The sequence below is a fragment of the Schistocerca piceifrons genome, chromosome 2 (genome assembly GCF_021461385.2).
Source record: "Schistocerca piceifrons isolate TAMUIC-IGC-003096 chromosome 2, iqSchPice1.1, whole genome shotgun sequence".
NCBI classification, from domain to species: Eukaryota; Metazoa; Arthropoda; class Insecta; order Orthoptera; family Acrididae; genus Schistocerca; species Schistocerca piceifrons.
This window is the reverse complement of record NC_060139.1, coordinates 453,479,263-453,497,626: the sequence shown is the minus strand read 5'-3', so window position 1 is coordinate 453,497,626 and position 18,364 is coordinate 453,479,263. Positions and strand designations below refer to the sequence as shown.

The 18,364-nt window shown below is 35.6% G+C and overlaps 1 protein-coding gene across 5 annotated transcripts in view; it reads right to left on the bottom strand.

The window, feature by feature from the left end:
* Window positions 1-18,032, bottom strand: part of LOC124776215 (kinesin-like protein KIF20B) — a 39,312-nt gene extending 21,280 nt beyond the window's left edge. Inside the window, exons 1-4 of one of the 5 annotated variants that reach the window (XM_047251067.1) lie at window positions 17,904-18,032; window positions 17,577-17,757; window positions 17,377-17,483; window positions 16,023-16,184 (exon numbers count right to left, since the gene is read on the bottom strand). In XM_047251067.1, the coding sequence (XP_047107023.1) occupies window positions 16,023-16,100 (78 nt within the window). In that variant the 5' untranslated portion in view covers window positions 16,101-16,184; window positions 17,377-17,483; window positions 17,577-17,757; window positions 17,904-18,032. Of the gene's footprint in view, window positions 1-14,227; window positions 14,246-15,522; window positions 15,718-16,022; window positions 16,185-17,376; window positions 17,484-17,576; window positions 17,758-17,903 lie in introns of those variants that run through there. The other 4 variants (XM_047251068.1, XM_047251069.1, XM_047251070.1 and 1 more) reach the window with 4 other exon arrangements.
* Between the last annotated feature and the right edge of the window lie 332 nt (window positions 18,033-18,364).

The following is an 18,364-nucleotide window of genomic DNA, read 5'->3' as shown; positions in this document are numbered from 1 at the left end:
CTTATATTGAACTTTCGATGTACTGATGTTCTGATAACTTGGTCCTGCAAGAATGTCCATCAAAGTGGTACTTATCAACAGAAACACTCTTAACTTAAGAGGAGTATAGTTAACAGAAATGTCGATATTCAAGTACTAAAATTACACAGAAAACTACAAAAATATTAAGGTCACTTTCCAGTTTCTGGAAAAAATTACAAGAGCACCGAAAAAAGCTGAGATGATATTTCACCAAACTATTGGGAATGTAGTTTTGGTTTTTATTAATGGGGTTTCTATGAATGGACACACAAATATGAAAGCAAAATACTTTCTGCTGTGGTGGAAAACAGTAATTCCAAGTGAGTTCATCCAGGCCTGACACTCAGTGCCTCAGATTTTCATTATGCTTACTTTACTTTTAACTTTTGTCACAGTAATAACCAGAGTAAAATTTGTTCCACATATTTCAGATATGTTTTTGTTGAGAAAAAAATTGCAAAGTTTTCACAAAGCATACATAAATGTCATGGCATTACTTTCAAGGGGTTGCTACCATTAGCTTATTTTCAACACATCACTGTTGTATTTTTCCAGATACCATAAAAAGGGTATATCTTTACAGGGAAAAATATTTAACTCTGCTGGACTTCTTAAAATATTGGAAATTAACTAATATTGTTCTGGCACAAACTATGATTTCTTAAATATGCAAAATATTTTCAGACAGAACTATTATTAGTCTAACTTTTATTTTGTGTGCAGCTCAAATATAATTTGATAAGAAACAAAAAATAGCATGGGTTTTGACAGACATGATTTTCATTCATATATTAAAATACTTCGTATCATTGTTCAGAAAGACATTTAAAAATATGTTACATAAACTGATGAGCTTCATTCCATGCTTCTGACATTTTATTAAAATAAGAAAAGTATAGATCCAAAAGTTATAAATTCAATTTTAGTATTTGAGAATATTATGAGACAGAACTGATTGCTATTCACCATATAGAGGAGATGTTGAGTCACAGACTGTTACAAATGCAAGCTTTTGGGCAAAAAGGGCCAGAGACAGTGGTCGCGTGTGTATGTGTGTGTGTGTGTGTGTGTGTGTGTGTGTGGGCGCGCGCAAGTTGTGCTTGAATGACTTATGTGTTGTCTACTTTAAAAGAAAGCCATTTTGGTGAAATATCATATGTCTTTTTGTTTTGGCTCTCTGCAACTCAACATCTCCACTATATTTTGAGTAGCAATATATCCTTTCCATAATATTATTCCATCCCCCAGATTTTCCATTGTTTAAGCCAAAAATTTCCATTACTAATCAACTTTATTTAGGGGTATCAAATGAGCATATTTAAACAACAGATATTCTAGGACTCTAGGATTTAAATGTAAAATGTGCATGTTCAGCAATAAAGATCCTTGGAGTTCTCCAGTGAAAGTTTTACAAATGTTTGCATTTTTAATCAACTGTGACAAATTATATTCTGTTAACTTCATATTGTTTTCATTAAAGTAACAGTTTACCCAATGTGCTTGTTCAAGTACGCCAAAAATACATAAAATGTATACCAAAGACACAAGAGCGCCTTGTCAGGTCAAAACAGTGACACTAGTAAGTTTGGCAGGGGGTGTGGTGGAATCCTCAAAATAACATCACATTGCAGTTGCCATATTATTTATGGCATTTGTCACATTTCCTATGTCACTGGTCAAAACAGACAACTCATCTGTAATATTCCTCTATATCTGCAGTTATCTATAACATAGTACTGTCAAACAAGCTGCATAGATATTCAGAAATGTTTTTATGCACTTCACAAAAATGAAAAATTTAGTTTCCTACCCTATAACATCAACGAGTCCCAGTTGGAGTCTGTCAACTCATACAAACACCCAACTAACACTTTGTTGGAACATGAAATACTGGCTCACTTGTGGGGAAAGCAGGAAACAGCTTTCTGTTTAGTGACAGAATACTAGGGAACTGCTATCAGTATACAAAGGGATAGCTTACAAATCATTTGTATGACCCATTCCAGAGCATTGCGTAATATGTGATACCCATACCAAATATGCCTGGTGGGGGACATTTTACGTTTACAGAAGATGACAGCATGAATGGTCACAGGTTTGTTTGACCAGCAGGAGAGTCACAGAGATGGGGATAGAACTGAAATAGCAGATTCTTGAAGACAGGCACCAACTATCCCTAGAAGGCAGACTTACAAAGTTTCAGGAACTGGTTTTCAGTGGTGACTAGGAATATAGTACAACCACCTACGTACTGCTTCCATAGGGACTGTGAGGAATCACCAGAGCTTTCGTACACACAGAAGCATTAAACACTCATTCTTCCCACACTCCAAACATGAATGGAAGAGGAAAAAGCTCTAGTAAGTAATACAATGAGACATACCCTCTGCCACACACTTCACAGCAGTTTGCAAAGCTTGAATGCAGACAAGTTGCACAGAAGAAGTAGTGCCTTGAAAAGATGAACTTCAACATACGCAAAACAAAAATAATTTAGTATAGTCTAACTTAATTAGGGAATTAGATTAGAAACACTACGACTCATTATTTGGGCAGCAAATTAAGTGGCAGACATAAAATGCAGACTGGTAATGGTAAAAAAAAGAATTTCTCAGAAAAGGAGTTTATCAAATATAAGTTTCAATGTTGGTATTTTTTAAGGAATATAAGTGTAATGTAGCTTTAAATGGAGGTGAAACAGTTTAAAGAAGCAGGGAAAAGGGAACTTTTAAAATGTGGTACTACAGAAGACTGCTGTAAATTAGGTATATCTGGATCAGATAACTCAAGTGATGGTACAACATCTAATTGAGGAGAAAAATGTGTAACACAAATTGATTACAAGAAGGGAAATGTCTTAAGGCGTTAAGGAACCATCAATTTGGCAAAGTAGTGAGGTCTACGTGAATGAGATCATGAGAACCACTAATTAGCAAATGTTTATGTCAAAATTAAACAACCAGGCTCATTTGGAAGCAACTGGATCAAACTTAGCATAATTTGCCCACGCAGACAGGTGCACAGAAGCAAACAGCACCAAAATTATTTCAAACTATGTTTTATCTAGAATGATATTTCCACTTTACAGCAGAGTGTGCGCTGATATGAAACTTCCTAGCAGATTAAAACTGTGTGCCGGACCGAGACTCGAACTCGGGACATTTGCCTTTCACAGGCAAGTGCTCTACCAACTAAGCTACCCAAGCACGACTCACGCCCCGCCCCGTCCTCACAGCTTTACTTCTGCCAGTACCTCGTCTCCTACCTTCCAAACACAATTTTAATCTGCCAGGAAGTTTCATATCAGCACGCACTCCGCTGCAGAGTGGAAATCTCATTCTGGAAACATCCCGCAGGCTGTGGCTAAGCCGTGCCTCCGCAATATCCTTTCTTTCAGGAGTGCTAGTTCTGCAAGGTTCGCAGGAGAGCTTCTATAAAGTTTGGAAGGTAGAAGACGAGATACTGGCATAAGTAAAGCTGTGAGGACGGGGCATGAGTCGTGCTTGGGTAGCTCAGTTGATAGAGCACTTGCCCGCGAAAGGCAAAGGTCCCGAGTTCAAGTCTCGGTCCGGCACGCAGTTTTAATCTGCCAGGAAGTTTTATGTTTTATCTGTTACAACTGATTACAGTGGGGCCATACCATGTCAAATCAACAACCAATTTGCCTTACCATTTTAGATTTTGCTAAAATTTGGTACCCACAGTGGGTGCTAAGTCTAAGAGAAATTACAAATTCCAATGTTTTATCTAAAATCATTTCTGAACTATGGTTGTAGAACTGGCCAAGAAAGCAAAAACACTTCTTTTTAAGATGTTCCAGAAGCAGCCCTAACAGTTAAAGAGCTGGGAAAGGTGTCATTTTGCATACAATAAAACATAGGTCTAATAAAAAAAAATTATTTAAAATATGAATAGAAATTTTGAATTAATTTTTCCCTAAAAAGTATGTAATTAAAAATTTTCAAATTATTTCCACAAATACTTAGTACTGTTGTAAATCACATGGCAAAATATAAATGTGGGATGACAATGGGTTCATTCTTAAAATTTCTGACTAGTTTTTCACTAATAGACCCATTTTGGCCAATCCTACCTTTAACGAATGTATGTTTCATTAAATATACAGAAAGGTAAATATAAAATATGAGAATATCATCATCTTAAAATAAATCAGCATATTCTATGATTAAATTGATTGCTGACTAATTTTATACAAATCCAACTAATAGCCTATTAATTGGTAAAATAAAAATATTGAACATGGGACCTATAATTTCAAATGTAAGTAAGGTATGAAAAAAGTAAGTACTGACATAATGCTTGGACCAGATGCTTGGACCAGAAATATTAAATACAAAAACTTAAATACATGATGCTTGTTTTAGAATAATAGGTGCCTATTTTATACAGCTGACTAACAATAGGTAATGATATTTTTTAAACAACTATGAGTAAACTATAAATTAGCACCAACTTGAGGAAAATTAAGCTTCAAATTGAATGCATGTTCCCAAGAAATTCTCATGCCATCACCGATACATTTAAAAGAGGCAACTGGGTCTGGCTTATATCACTTTCAACAAGAACGTATGCTCTCCGAGTCAGTAAATGGATTTACTTCTGCAAGAACATTCACCACACACCAACAGGACATCCGAATGTATAGGTTATGAAAATGATGTGGAGGGAAGTTATTTTCACTTCAAGTTCTTGATTTTTTCTCAAAAATGTACCCAAGCCACTAGTTTGTCATAGACAGTGATGACTTAGCCTGATGTGTCTTGTAACATCAGTTTGTCTGGTGATGAAGTTACTTCCCTCTCCCAACCATGCACATCCTCTCACATGTGTTTGATAATTTTGATGTAGTGGTGGGAATGAATGCATGAAACTGCTGTGTTCCTTTGATTGTCAACACTTCAAGCCGAATTTTTAAGAACTTTTCTGAAGCAGCGTAATCTTCTTGAGTGGAATAAGCAAAAGCTCTTCCTGCATGTTATCTACTGCCCACTCCAATAGATCTCATTAGGTTTGGATCTTGTTGTGGAATAGCCTTCGCAAACTTGCATAAGCTGCCAGTCTCTTAAAGGAACCCCCTACTCCATCACCAAGCCCTTTCCATGTGCTGCAGCTGAAAAGTGTCACTACTACTATGCTAAACCCATCCTCGGGAAGGCAAAGGTTCAGAACATTCTTCTTATTTTTGAATTGAGCGGCACAACCATCTGAAAAACTGTAAATCTTTTTTGAAGCTTTTGAAATTTGTTAGATAAGAAATTAGCTTCTTTTGAAAGGTGTAAACAGAAAATGTATTGTGCTCAAAGCAATCAGAAACATTGATAAAGCACTCGTGCTCAGTTTTGTCATCTTGTATGTAATATATAAAGAAGGAAGTATGATATGTTTCCTTCTACAGTGGTAACTCTGAGCTTTATCCTGTATAACTATACTATAAATTTCTGAAAAAAAAAATCACAAATTCTGATACATTAAGATTTTCTTTTGTGGAGTTAAGGAATGCTCTTTGTTGCTTGGCAATGAAGTAATATTGAACAAAAAAGGACATCTTACTACATATTAACTCTATAAACTCTTCGGAAGTTTTCTGTGTGATTTCCAGATTCCAGCAGTCAGCCGACACCCACTTGAAGAATTGAAGTCTCAAATTTTCCATCAAGAGAGAACTGCAAAATTTTATCTATTACTGTCTCTCCTGGGTAACATCCACAATTTCCCACATTACAATCAACTGATGGTGGGTTGCAAAGCAGTTGTGTGATGCATTACTTGAAATTGTTTAAGTGCCGTTTGATACCATGTTTACTGTGACATTTTCTGTCACTAATTTTGTGTTTTGGCGAGTTGTGCACACACAAGCGGAGTGTGTGCCATTCCGTCCAGCTAGTACACACTGTTTCAGCCTCAACTCAGCAAATTTAGAGAAACCTATTTTTATGTTAGGGCATAGTCCATATCAGTTCAGGCAGGCTAGGAAAAAATCTTACCTTCATAGTCTTTGATGTTATTGAATTTAGCATATGTCATAATGGAGCACTAAGTATGGAACACACATTTTTTGTTTTCTCCAAAAAATTTCTGCTCCGAGATACAGTCCTCCAAGATGGAGTCAACAGAGGTGTCCAATCCCATCCATCGGCTTTGACCTGTGATGTAAAGGTGTTTTGATGTATGATGTCATGACAGCACAGAGGTTAGTTTATGAGTGTGTGGTGTTAGTCGATGTCCTCTTGTTGCATATTGTGGTATCCTCTGGTGATGTGTATATGGCCCGTGTGTAATGTGGTGTATTGGGTTCATTTGGGTGTCGGTGCTTGAAGTGTGCATTTATTGGTTGTGACCGTTATAGAAGAAGGGAAATTAGTTTCAGTGATTCAAGAATTAAGTTTCTATTGTGTTTATGTTATTGCGGTGACGTTTTATGTTATTGGTTTGCTGCCTGTCGCACAGGAAGTCGTTTAATTCAATTTGTGACTTTTTTGTTAGGTATGGACATGACTTACACGTTTAATAGTGTGCATTTGTGAGCTAAAATGGGGGATAATACGTTGTCCGCCATTAAGTTTCTGCAACTTTTTAGGCTTGTGGCGGAGATAATGAAATGCAGTGTACGTGAGTTGGGAGTGTGCATGATTGGGGTGTTTGACCTTGTGTGTAGCGCCTGAACTTTTTTGTGGTAAGTAGTCGTTTTTTGGGTCTACTGTTCACGCGTTATGATTTTCGGTGTGGTTCTTATGTGTTGTTAGGTCGGTGTTATTTACTGCATGTGTTGGTGGTTGATGTTTTGGTATCAGCACTTGTGGTTGATTTATGTATCTTAGGGAAAGTACTCTATTTCAATTTTTTGGTATCGTCAGTTGTATTTCAGCTATATAGGTCAAGGGAAGTGTGTAATTCCATTTTTTGCTGTTTTAGATGCTGGTTTCGTGGTATCTACAGTTGTGGTGTGATTATAACTTTTGGAATATTTGGTTTTTATTTTGTGGTATCGACAACTGCGGTTGAGGTATGTAGGTGAAGGGAACGGACTGATTCCTGTTGATATTTTAAGTGTAGCGGAATTTGGGAATTTTGTGGTGTTTTTATGTCATCATTTTGTATGGTTTGGGTTCGTGGTGTGTGTGTATGTGTTTATATTTAGTGTGTCCCCACCCAAAAACCCCCAATTTCCCACGCTGGTCTCGTTAGTTTGATTATATTTTTGCAGGGAGATGCATTTGTTGCCATGTTTATGTAATGACATCATCGGCGCCATATTGGAGACGCTGAGAATGGTCATTTCCACCATACTGGCAACGTCATGATCAAGCAGACTGATGGAATCAGACACTTCCGTAATCCCCCGAAGATGACACTGTGCATACCATTCTGAAAATGCAAAGTCTGGAAAAAAAAATTTAAAATGCTGTATCTCTGGAACAGTTTTAGATGTTTTGTTGGGTTTTTTTATTTGAAAGATAAATGCTTCATGATTACACAGAAATCCTCCATTTGGACTTTCCTGTCAAAGTTGTTTTACTATTTTACCTCACCCTCTTAGATTTTGCCGAAAGTTGGTATACTTATAGAGGGCACCGAGACTAAGTAAAATACCAAATTTCAATTTTTTATCTCAAACCATTCCTGAAATATGGCTATGTAAACTTTGCTAAAACCAGCCAAAAATGTGTGAACGAACTTTTTTTAAATTGTCCTAGGAGCTGCCCTAATTGAACTAGAGAACTGGGAAAGGTGTCATTTTGCAGCATTTTGCATGCTCTTTCCAGGGATATACAACAAAACATAGCTTTTAATTAATAACATTTTTCAAAATACTAATTAATATTTTGATTTAATTTTAATTTTTTTACAGAAAGTACATAATTGAAAATTTTCAAAATATTTCCATAACTACTTCATACTATTGTAAATCACATGGCAAAATATAAAGCTGGGATGATGATGGGTTCATTGTTAAAAAAATTCCGGACTCTTGTTTTTCACTAACGTCCCTAGTTTGACCAAATTGACCTTTAACAAACAGGAATTTCTTTAAAATATACTGAAAGGTAAGTAAAAAAAGTATTAGAAATATCAAAACATCACCTTATTAAACCAAAACTAATCAGCGTATTTTATAATTAAGTTGATTGCTTATTTTAATTTCATACAACTTCACTAACAGTATATTAACCGATATAACAAGAAGTTGAGCATTTAACTACAAACTGAAATAAAGTATGAATAAGTACAAGTATTTACATAATAGTTCTGGTCCAAGATGTTTGAAACGGAACTATTAAACAAATTAAATACGTAATGCTTGTTTTTGAGTAACAGGTATCTGGACATAGCTAAATTTAACACAATAGGTAGTAACAATAATTTTGAAACAACTTTCTATAAAATGTACATTAACACTAACCTGAGACAAAAATTAAGTTGAGTTGAAAGCAGTTTCCCAATAAATTGTCTTGGAACTTCACATATTACATTTTAATAAAGCTGACTGGGCTTGGTTTACATCACTTTCATTAAGAATGCATTTTCTCCCTGTCTGAGTAAATGGATTCACTTTTGTGAGAACATCCACAACTGACGCCCACAGGACATCTGCATGTGCAGGATAAGAGAATGACTTAACTGGTCCACATGGATGAAGAAGTTATTTTCACTTCATCAAGTTCTTCGTTTTTTTCTAAAATGTACCCAAGCCACCAGTTTCTGCCATATACAGTGGTGACATAGCCTGATACATCTTGTAACTTCAGTTTGTCTGGTGATGTTACTTCCCTCTCTCAACTCTGCATATCACCTGAGAAGTATTTGACTATTGATTTTGATGTAGTGTTGGGAATGAAAGCATGAAATTGCTGTCTTTCTTTGATTGTCAATGCCTCTTCAAGTCGGCTTTTTAAGAATATTTCTGAAGCAGCCTAGTCTTCTTGAGTGGAATATGCAAAATCAACATTTGTGATACTATGCCCACTCAAATAGATCTCGTGCGGTTTGGATCTGATTTTGGTATGGCCTTTGCAAACTTGCACGAGCTGCCAGTCTCTTTACTGAACCCCCTACTCCATCACAAGACCCTATCCCATGTGCTGTGGCTGAAAAGTGACATTCAGTTTTTATGTTGAAGTCTTCCTCATGAAGGCAAAGGTTCAGGAAGTTTTTCTTATTTTTGTACTGAGCGGCAGAACCGTCAGAATAATAGTATATCTTTTTTGGAATCTTTTGAAATTTATTTGTTAGATATGAAATTAGCTTCTTTTGAAAGGCATAAACCACAGTTGTATTGTGCTCCAGGCAATCAGAAACCATGACAAAGCTCATATGCTCAATTTTGTCTTCCTGTTTGTAATATATAACAAAAGGATGAATGGTAATCTGTTGTCTTGTCCAGTGGAAACTCTGAGCTTCATCCTGTAGAACTATACTTTAATTTTCTGAAAAATCACATATGACAAATTCAGATTCCATAAGGTCTTCTCTTGTGTAGTTAAGGAATGTTCGTTGTTGCTTGACAATGAAGTCATGCCTAATCAAAGTCGACATCTTACTACAAAATAAATCTATGAATTCTTCATAAGTTTTCTGAACAATTTCCAGATTACATCGGTCAACTGACATCCACTGTCGGAACTGAACTTTTCAATTACGTTTTCATGAAAAGAGTCTTAAAATGTTACGTACGACAGTTTCTCCTGGGCAGCATTCACAGTTTCCCATGTTGCAATCAACTGGTGATGGGTTGCAAAGCATTTTAGCAATGCACTGCTTATTATTGTTTAAGCTGTTGTGTGTTACTGTATTTAGTTTGGCATTTTCTATCATTAATTTTATGGTTTGGTGAATTGTGCACATGCAGAGTGTGTGTGCGCCACTCCGGCCAGCTAATACACAATGTTTTGGTCTCAACTCAGCAAATTTAGAGAAACCTATTTTATGTTAGGAAATTTGTCTTTAAAATGTTTGTAAGCTTCTTTAAGGTTACACAAAATAAGTCCTTTTGATATTTTTGTTTTATTTCCACTTGTTTCTGTAATTGTCACACAATCTTTAATACCTGGCATTGCTTTGCTAACTTCATCATTGTCATAAAATGAATGTACAGTTTTGACAGTTTCTGTTGGTAAACACTTCCCTGGTTTTGGGTTTGGACCTTCCATGAATCCTCTCTTTCAAAATTTTTTGGGCTGCCGAACAATGTAATTAGGAGCATTAAATTCCCTCATTATTTTCCTGGCACTCCACTTTTCAGGTAAACTTTTAAGAATCATTAGTTTATTTGCTCTACTTACAGAATTTTTAAAGTTTCTTTTTAGATTTTGAAGACTGGATTCATCAGTATCAGTAACTGACGAAGTTTCAATAGCAACAAAAAGTTTACGTGTCATTGATGAGATTTTATTCACTTTTTATTTGGCATAATGCCTAGATGTTAGTTTTCTCTTGTCAATTGGGGACTCACCTAGTTCTTGAAGTGTTGTGTTAAATGTTTTAACAGCTACTGAAGTTAGAGTGAAATCAGGGTCTTCGTCTCGGATGATTATCTCTGATCCAGAAGATTCTTCAACACTTTCATCACTGATGGGCTCTGGTGTATTTTTCAATTTGGTTACACCTTTCCTACATTTATCACAAATCTTGGCACCACTTGGTATTTGAGGAAATAATTTGGGCATCCATGTTGTGACATTTCTCAGTTCTTTTCTGTCTCTAATAAAATGATTTCACTTCAATGGATTACAACACTGAACTCTTACAGCACTGAACTTTTTACTTGGTTCCATATTTATGCAAAAACCACTTATAAATTGCCCTTCAATGTATAGATTTACTTGAAAATGAACTATTAAATATAATAGATACAGACTGGTCAACACCGAGGTAACAACTGATTTGCACTAAAACCACAGAGCACAATAATGCTGTAGGCACACAAAGCCTTAGAAGGTAACAATGCAGACTATATCATATCAACAATGGCTCCAGTCTCTGAATTATTGTACAGACATCAAGCCCTATGTATACGGTCCACTACTGACGTACTACCTTTAAGGTCAGTTTGGTCAAACTAAGGCCACTAGTGAAACACTAGTCCGGAATAATTTTTCAACAGTGAACCCATCATCATCCCACGTTTATATTTTGCCATGTGATTTACAACAGTATGAAGTAGTTATGGAAATATTTTGAAAGTTTTCAATTATGTACTTTTTGTAAAAAAATTAAATCAAAATATTAATTACCATTTTGAAAAATGTTATTAATTAGAAGCCATGCTTTTTTGTCTATCACTGGAAAGAGCATGAAAAATGCTGCAAAATAACACCTTTCCCAGTTCTCTAGCTCAATTTAAAAAAGTCCGTTCACACATTTTTGGCCACTTTTTTAAAAGTTTACATGACCTTTTTTTTCAGGAATGGTTTGAGGTAAAAAATTGAAATTTGGTATTTTTCTTACTTTCAGCACCCACTATAAGTATGCAACTTTCAGCAAAATCTAAGAGGGTGAGGTAAAATTTTTATTTAAAGTGTGTTGATTTGACATGGAATGACTCTATAGCGTTCAACTTTTTCATAATTTAAGAAAAAGTTTTTTTCCAAAAATGCCAATCCATAAAACAGTTTTTTTCCTGTTGATTGGTACCATATAGTTCTACATTCCCTGAAAAGGAGAGCTTCCATTTCTAGGTTGAACAGCTTTCATAAACAACAAATTTTTGCCACAGCCTACATAAAACCTGTTTTATTACCACATTATCACATAACAGGCTCATACAAATCAAAACTCAGCATCATTTAACGTAATTTTAGTTTTGAAAGATGAGAAAGAAACTCATTTTTCAATCATTTTAAATGGTTCCAAAATGTATGTGAAAGGTCCAAAGACATAAAGGTTTCAACTTTGACAACTTCTGTGCACTCTGTCTTGCACTGAAATCAGCCAGTTAGTCAACTAAAAATGTGTTCCACTGCTTCAGTATCTTCCTTTTGATATAGAGTGATGCCTTCCTATTGAACCAATAGGAACTGGAGCATTTACAATCTTCAAACCATTGTGAACAGGAAGTGAGCACCGATGGTGGCGTTGCTGTCCTTCAGCTGGAAACCTATATCCAGCAGCTGGTCCATGAGGTAGCATAAAGATCTCTACAATTTCATTTAACTCATAACTGGTGTCTATATCCTCTGCAATCCACCAATACATACACACCACAAACATGCCCTTCTCAGGTCATGAATCTGAATATTAGCTTCCTGTTTCTGAGGTGTTGGTCACATGAACAAAATTTCTTTTTCTTGCTCTTTGATGTGCATGCAATATGAGTTCGTCCATCACAGAGTCCAAAAACGTGACTTCTGAATTCCTCTCACAGGAGTAGTTTGTTTCGACCATTCTTGTTTTTTCTGCTCATAGAATTCTTCGATTTCCTCTTTGGGCAAAAGAATGAGGGCTTTGGAGGCGCAAGATTTCACGACCCTTGTAAAATCCTCAGCATTCTGAATTGCAGCTGTACTTGCTCTGGGAAGATTATGTTTTGTAGCATGGTGCTTCAGCAGGCCTCTTACACTATCACAAGGCACCTTCTCATGACCAGTAGCACTGTATACCCAGTCAGTTGGCACAAGCGACTTATTCAATTCAAACAGCCAGTAATTATTTTTAAAATGACTAGAAGCACCATTAGAAATAATGAAGATCTTCTCTGCCCGTTTCCACTTGAATTTTGCACATTGCTAGCAAAGCATGTGCCGAGTCATCACTTATAACTGCAACACTTGTGGTCTTGTTTCGAAAATGTCACTCTTGTAAAAATTGAAACCTGATCATTACTCCAATGATACCCTTTTACTTCTTATGGGAGAATTACAGACCAGTTCTCAGCAAAATCACAATGAAGCAATAAACATGGTTCCTCAGCCTGTACACAACCTTTCACTTCTGCAATGTGTTGCAGTTTCTTCAGATGCTGGTGTGTTACTGCTTTATTGACCATTTACCAAGTTCATCAATGAAACTGTCAAAGCTAACAGTTTTCTTAATTGCTTTATTTTCCTCCCATGTCGGATATGTAATTTCTGCAAAGTTACCTGCTACATCTTCCAGGCCAAGTGTCTGTAAAGACAGTTCTCTCTTTCCAGGGCAGTCACCACATTCTTGAAACAAACAAGTCTCTCACTTTACATCACAGACTACTAATGACTTCACACACCCAATCCAGGTGTCATATGTCATGTGCTCCAGTAAGTTACCACACAAAGTTCAAAATTCATGCAGTACACAGACATCTCTAGGTAGGTGTGGAACTACCCAATTAAGTCTTAGTGAATAAAATTTTTATCTTACATATGTGAAGTTGTATAGTTGCTCTTATAAATTGCAAAAGGTTTTTTAATACTGAGTCATGTACCTCTTCACTTTCACAACTCTTTGACCTTCAAATGTTATAGTTAGTCTATTTTTTTGTTGGCACTCTGGTGAGAACAGTCCCATTTATCTTCCAGACAAAATGACTGCACTATTTGAACTTCAACTGCTTATACAGGATGACCATAATAGGGATCTGGTCTTCCAAAGACTCCTTTTACAGACCTCACATTTCTTTATTTGTTTACCATGTACTTCAATACTGATGGAACATGATTCAAAATTGTTTTCTTTGAAAATGTCTCTGGAATAATCATTAAAATTTGAACCTTTTCACTGTAGGATGCACAATATTCAACAGCTGAATTGATACTTGTGAAAAATTCCTGGCAAGAGTGCTTTGGTTCATTTTCTTCTGAAGATGGAATTTCTACTTTTAAGAGTGTGGTCAGTCTTGCTGTAGTGTCTTCATCCATAGCTTTAGTAATTTCTCTGTGCTTTCTTCATGCATACAGCTTATGACTCAACTTCACTGGCCATGGTTTCTTAACAGGAACAACACATCTGTAGTTGACCAATTCAGGGTATTTAATTCTTCCTCTATTGATGCAAAATTTGCATCATCTGCACCACAGGAGGCTTCACCTTGTTTAGATACTATAATTGTTGTTATTGTGTCAAAACATTACAAAAAGTCGTCACTGGAAACATCTCCACTTTGAAACAGTCTTCAAATGAGAACGCTTATTCCCAACCTGAGCAAACTCTGTTTTTTATTTGTCTTATATATCACTCTTTTACAAATATGCAAATAATCAGCACACTTCATTACCTGTGGCCCCAGTCAGAAGACATTTCAAACAGTCTTTTTCACAAAACACTGCAACTATGTCAACTGGCAAATTCCTCATGAAAACTCACTGGATGGTCTCAGATTTCTTAGAAGCATCTTCAGTATAAAAATTAGCACTGAACAACTACAATACAGAAACCTGCAATGAACAACCACAACAAAGAAACTGGCAAGAAACTAAAACAAAGTTTAAGAAATAACTGCAACAAATAAAGTGATAAGAAACAACTGCAACAAAGACAATACAAATACACATCAAAACAAAGAAATTAGTAAAAAACAACTTAAATGAAGACATACATTAATTACCCTTGAAAGTTAAAAAAGTGATTTTTTGAAATAAAACCTGTCCAACTTAAAAGTGGAAGCTCTCCTTTACGGATAAATTAGTACTACATGGTACTAATCAAGAGAAAATAAAAAAAAATAACTTATGGACTGGCATTTTTGAAAAACATTTTCTGCAAATTATAAAAAATTCAAAAGGTGACAGTAAAAGAACTTTGACACATGTCCAAATGGAGGATACCATTGCAATCAAAGCAATTATCTTTCAAATAAAAATAAAATTACAAAATATCTAGAACTGTTACAGAGATACAGCATTTTAAAATTTTTTCCGAAATTCGCACCTTCAAAATGGTGTTCGCAGTGTCATCTTTGGAGGCCTGTATCTCAAGCCAGGAATTTTTTAGGGGAAACAAAAAATGCATGTTTCTTATTTACTCCTCAATTTTAAAATACGCTAAATTCAATAACATCTGAGACTATGAAGGTAACCCCCCAGCCTGAAGTGAAAGGAATTATGTCTTAGGTAACTTGGCTTTAAAAATGTTTGCAAGCTTCTTTAAGGAGACATCTTATATTTTAGTTTCATTCTGTAAATATCATGCAATCTAATACTTTGCACTGGCTGGATAACTTCATCGTTTGCATAAAATGAACGTAGTTTTTACAGCTTCTAATGATAAACATTTTTTGGATTTTGGCTGTGGACCTTCCATCAACTTTTTTTCTTTCAGAATTGTTTTGAAATACCAAACAATATACTTAGGAGCATTAAATTTGCACACAATCTTTCTGATACTCCACTTTCCAAGTAAACTTGTAAGAATCATTAGTTTTCTTGCCCTATGTGTAGAATTAAAAAAATTAGTTTTGAGATTTAATGAGAGAGAAGTCTCACAGCAACAAAAAGTTTTAGTTCCACTTATGATAGTTTTTTTTTTTCCACTTTTGATCTGGAATAGTACTTAGATGTTATGTTTTCTTACCAACTGGGGATCACCTAACTAAGTGATGCAAGTGTCTGAACAGACAATTAAGTAGTTGTGAAGTCTGTGCCTTGTCGAAGATGATTTCTTGCAATCTAAGTAATCTTGATCTTGAGTGTTGCTATCATTGATTGGCTCTGTATTTTTCCAGCTTTGTTAAGTTACATCTTTCCTACATTTATCACAATTCCTGGAGCCATTAGGTATTTGCAGAATTCTCTAGCATCCACTCTGTGATATTTCTCAGCTTTTATGTCTCTAAGAAAAAGATTTGACTTCTTCAATGGACTACAACGCTACACTCTTACAGCACTGCATTTGTTACTAGGTTAGCGACACAAATCACTGATTAACACTCCTTCAATTTATACTTTTAACTTGTAAAAGAACTGTTAAACACCACATTCTACTAAAATACATTAGATAAGAAATTGTTCAATGCAGAGTAATAACTACTATAATGCCACTATAATGGCCTAGAAACGCTAATATTAACTAACTGCTTTGGAGTGAAACAATACATAACACATCCTTCCAGCAAAGGCTCTGGTCAATAACTGTACAGACAGCAAGCGCATGGCTGGAGGGAGACTGTGCTTGTTTAGACTTTTCCACAGCCAGCCAGGAACCAACTTCCTTGCCCTGCATACACTGGCTCAAGTCTGTGAAAATGGAATGTGCATTTTGATTAATCTGCTTGGACCAAAATTAATTTTTGGCAACTTATTTAAATTTTTAGTTATAGGTCCCATATTCAAAATTGTTGTTTTACCAATTAATGAACTATTACTTTAAATTGCATAAAATAGAAGTAAGCAATCAACTTTACTTCATTATACAATATGCCGACTGATTTTGTTTTAAGATGATATTCCGATACTTTAGGCTACAGTTACTTTCCTGGATATTTTATATGAACACCTTTTTGTGAGATGCACGATTGGTCAAATGGTGGCTATTATTGAACAACATGAGTTAAGGAAAACATTATTGGAGATATCAGTGATCAAAACACTAATTATGACAAATCTAGATCACATGGCAAGTACTTTCTGGAAAGAAAAGTATATGAAAATTTCTTAATAAGAACATATGGTGCATTGTTTATCACTGGAAAGATCATAAAAATTTTGCAAAATGGCATCTTCCCCAGCTCTCTCACTCAATGCAGATAGCTCCTGAGCTAATTTTTGAAAATTTTACATAGGTATATTTCAGAAACTGTTTGAGAAAAAAATTGAAATTTGGTATTTTTGTTACTCTGGCCACTCAGTATATGAAATTTAACAAAAGGGAGAAAAATTTTATGTTAAGTGGGTTGATCTGACATGGAATGGCTCAGAGCATAATATGGGAACACGATATCTAGATGTGATAGCAATGATAAAATTATAAAAATCTAGCTAGCCAACTGTCACCCATAGTGGGAGAGGGTTGCAGGGATAAGCTTGCCAGGTTATTTTACTTATTTTTTTGTAAAAATACGTCGACATAGCAAAACAGTATCCCATATTCCTATATGTATATTTCTGGCTGTAATCAGTGCCCGGTACAAATTACAGCACCTCCGGCATCATAAATTCTGTTTACAAGTGTGAATCCATTTTGATTAAGATTTGCATTGAATTAAAGTTACCCCGTCGAGCCCCGCATTAAAGACCGAGACTTAATAAAACAGCGCTAAGCGAAATTGAATTCGGATTTTCTGAGAAAGCTGATATGCATTTTAAGTCACGGCGCAACACTAGTACTGTACTCACTTCTATCGACGCCATGGAAACTTACAGTTTAAGCGAAGACACCACCGCAAAAGAAACGAGAATACAAATAAAAAAAATTTAGAGACCGACTTACCCTATCTAAATAAACTGCGTCGACGTCATTCGCAGCAGAAATTTTACGCATCATCGTTAGTAAAATTCACAGGACGGCAGGTGTGTAATTCTTCGCAATTTTCACACCTGTAAAATAATCGACACAATCATTAACTCAGTGCGCGTGGGAAAGTAACTGGGGTACAGACATTATATGGTTAACAGAGGTTCTGTCATTACCTGTTATCGTCGAAACTACCTAATAAATAGCGGGTAAGTACGCAAATTGAATCAACGTGACAGAACCATCTCCGAATATATCATTTGGTGATACTGTCACTGGCCGGTTGCACTTTAATATCATTATGCAGACTTGAAAATCACGAACATCTTTATAATGACAAATGTACAGACGCCTAATCTGCAACAAAAAGCAGTATATACAATGCATATAAACAATCTGTCACTTGGATTCACTCAAATATTATTATTACACGCCAACTCATTCAATAATTATACTTCCCTCAACATCGTTAATGCAGTGCTGATTACACAGCAATTGCATACCTTATTCGCTACTTCTGAACAATTGGAAACAAAACTTCATTCGTTTACAACCAAAACATTCGACCGTTGCAAGTTGAATTTTGAGCCACACAGTTCTGCCAACACCACGCTTTCATTGGTTTCTGAACTTGACTGCACAGTTAATGATATTTCACGAAGTAAAACCAAAGATCATTGGGCAAAACTATACAGTACGAATGTCTATTAAGGGAGCATTCAGAGCATCGGACAAATTGCAAGAATTTTTTAAGTGTATCTCACAGGGATACACTACTTGCGCAACTAATTTCCTGAAGCCAGCGTTGTAAAACCAGCTTCTTAAGTGTCTATCTACAAGGTGTACACTTCAATTTCTATATTTTGTGAATGCTGGAGCACCACTGTCCTACCAGAAATAAAAATTGGCCAGTTAAACGAGTAGTAGCAGAGTTCATGCTTGTCTGCTTGCAACCACTACAAAA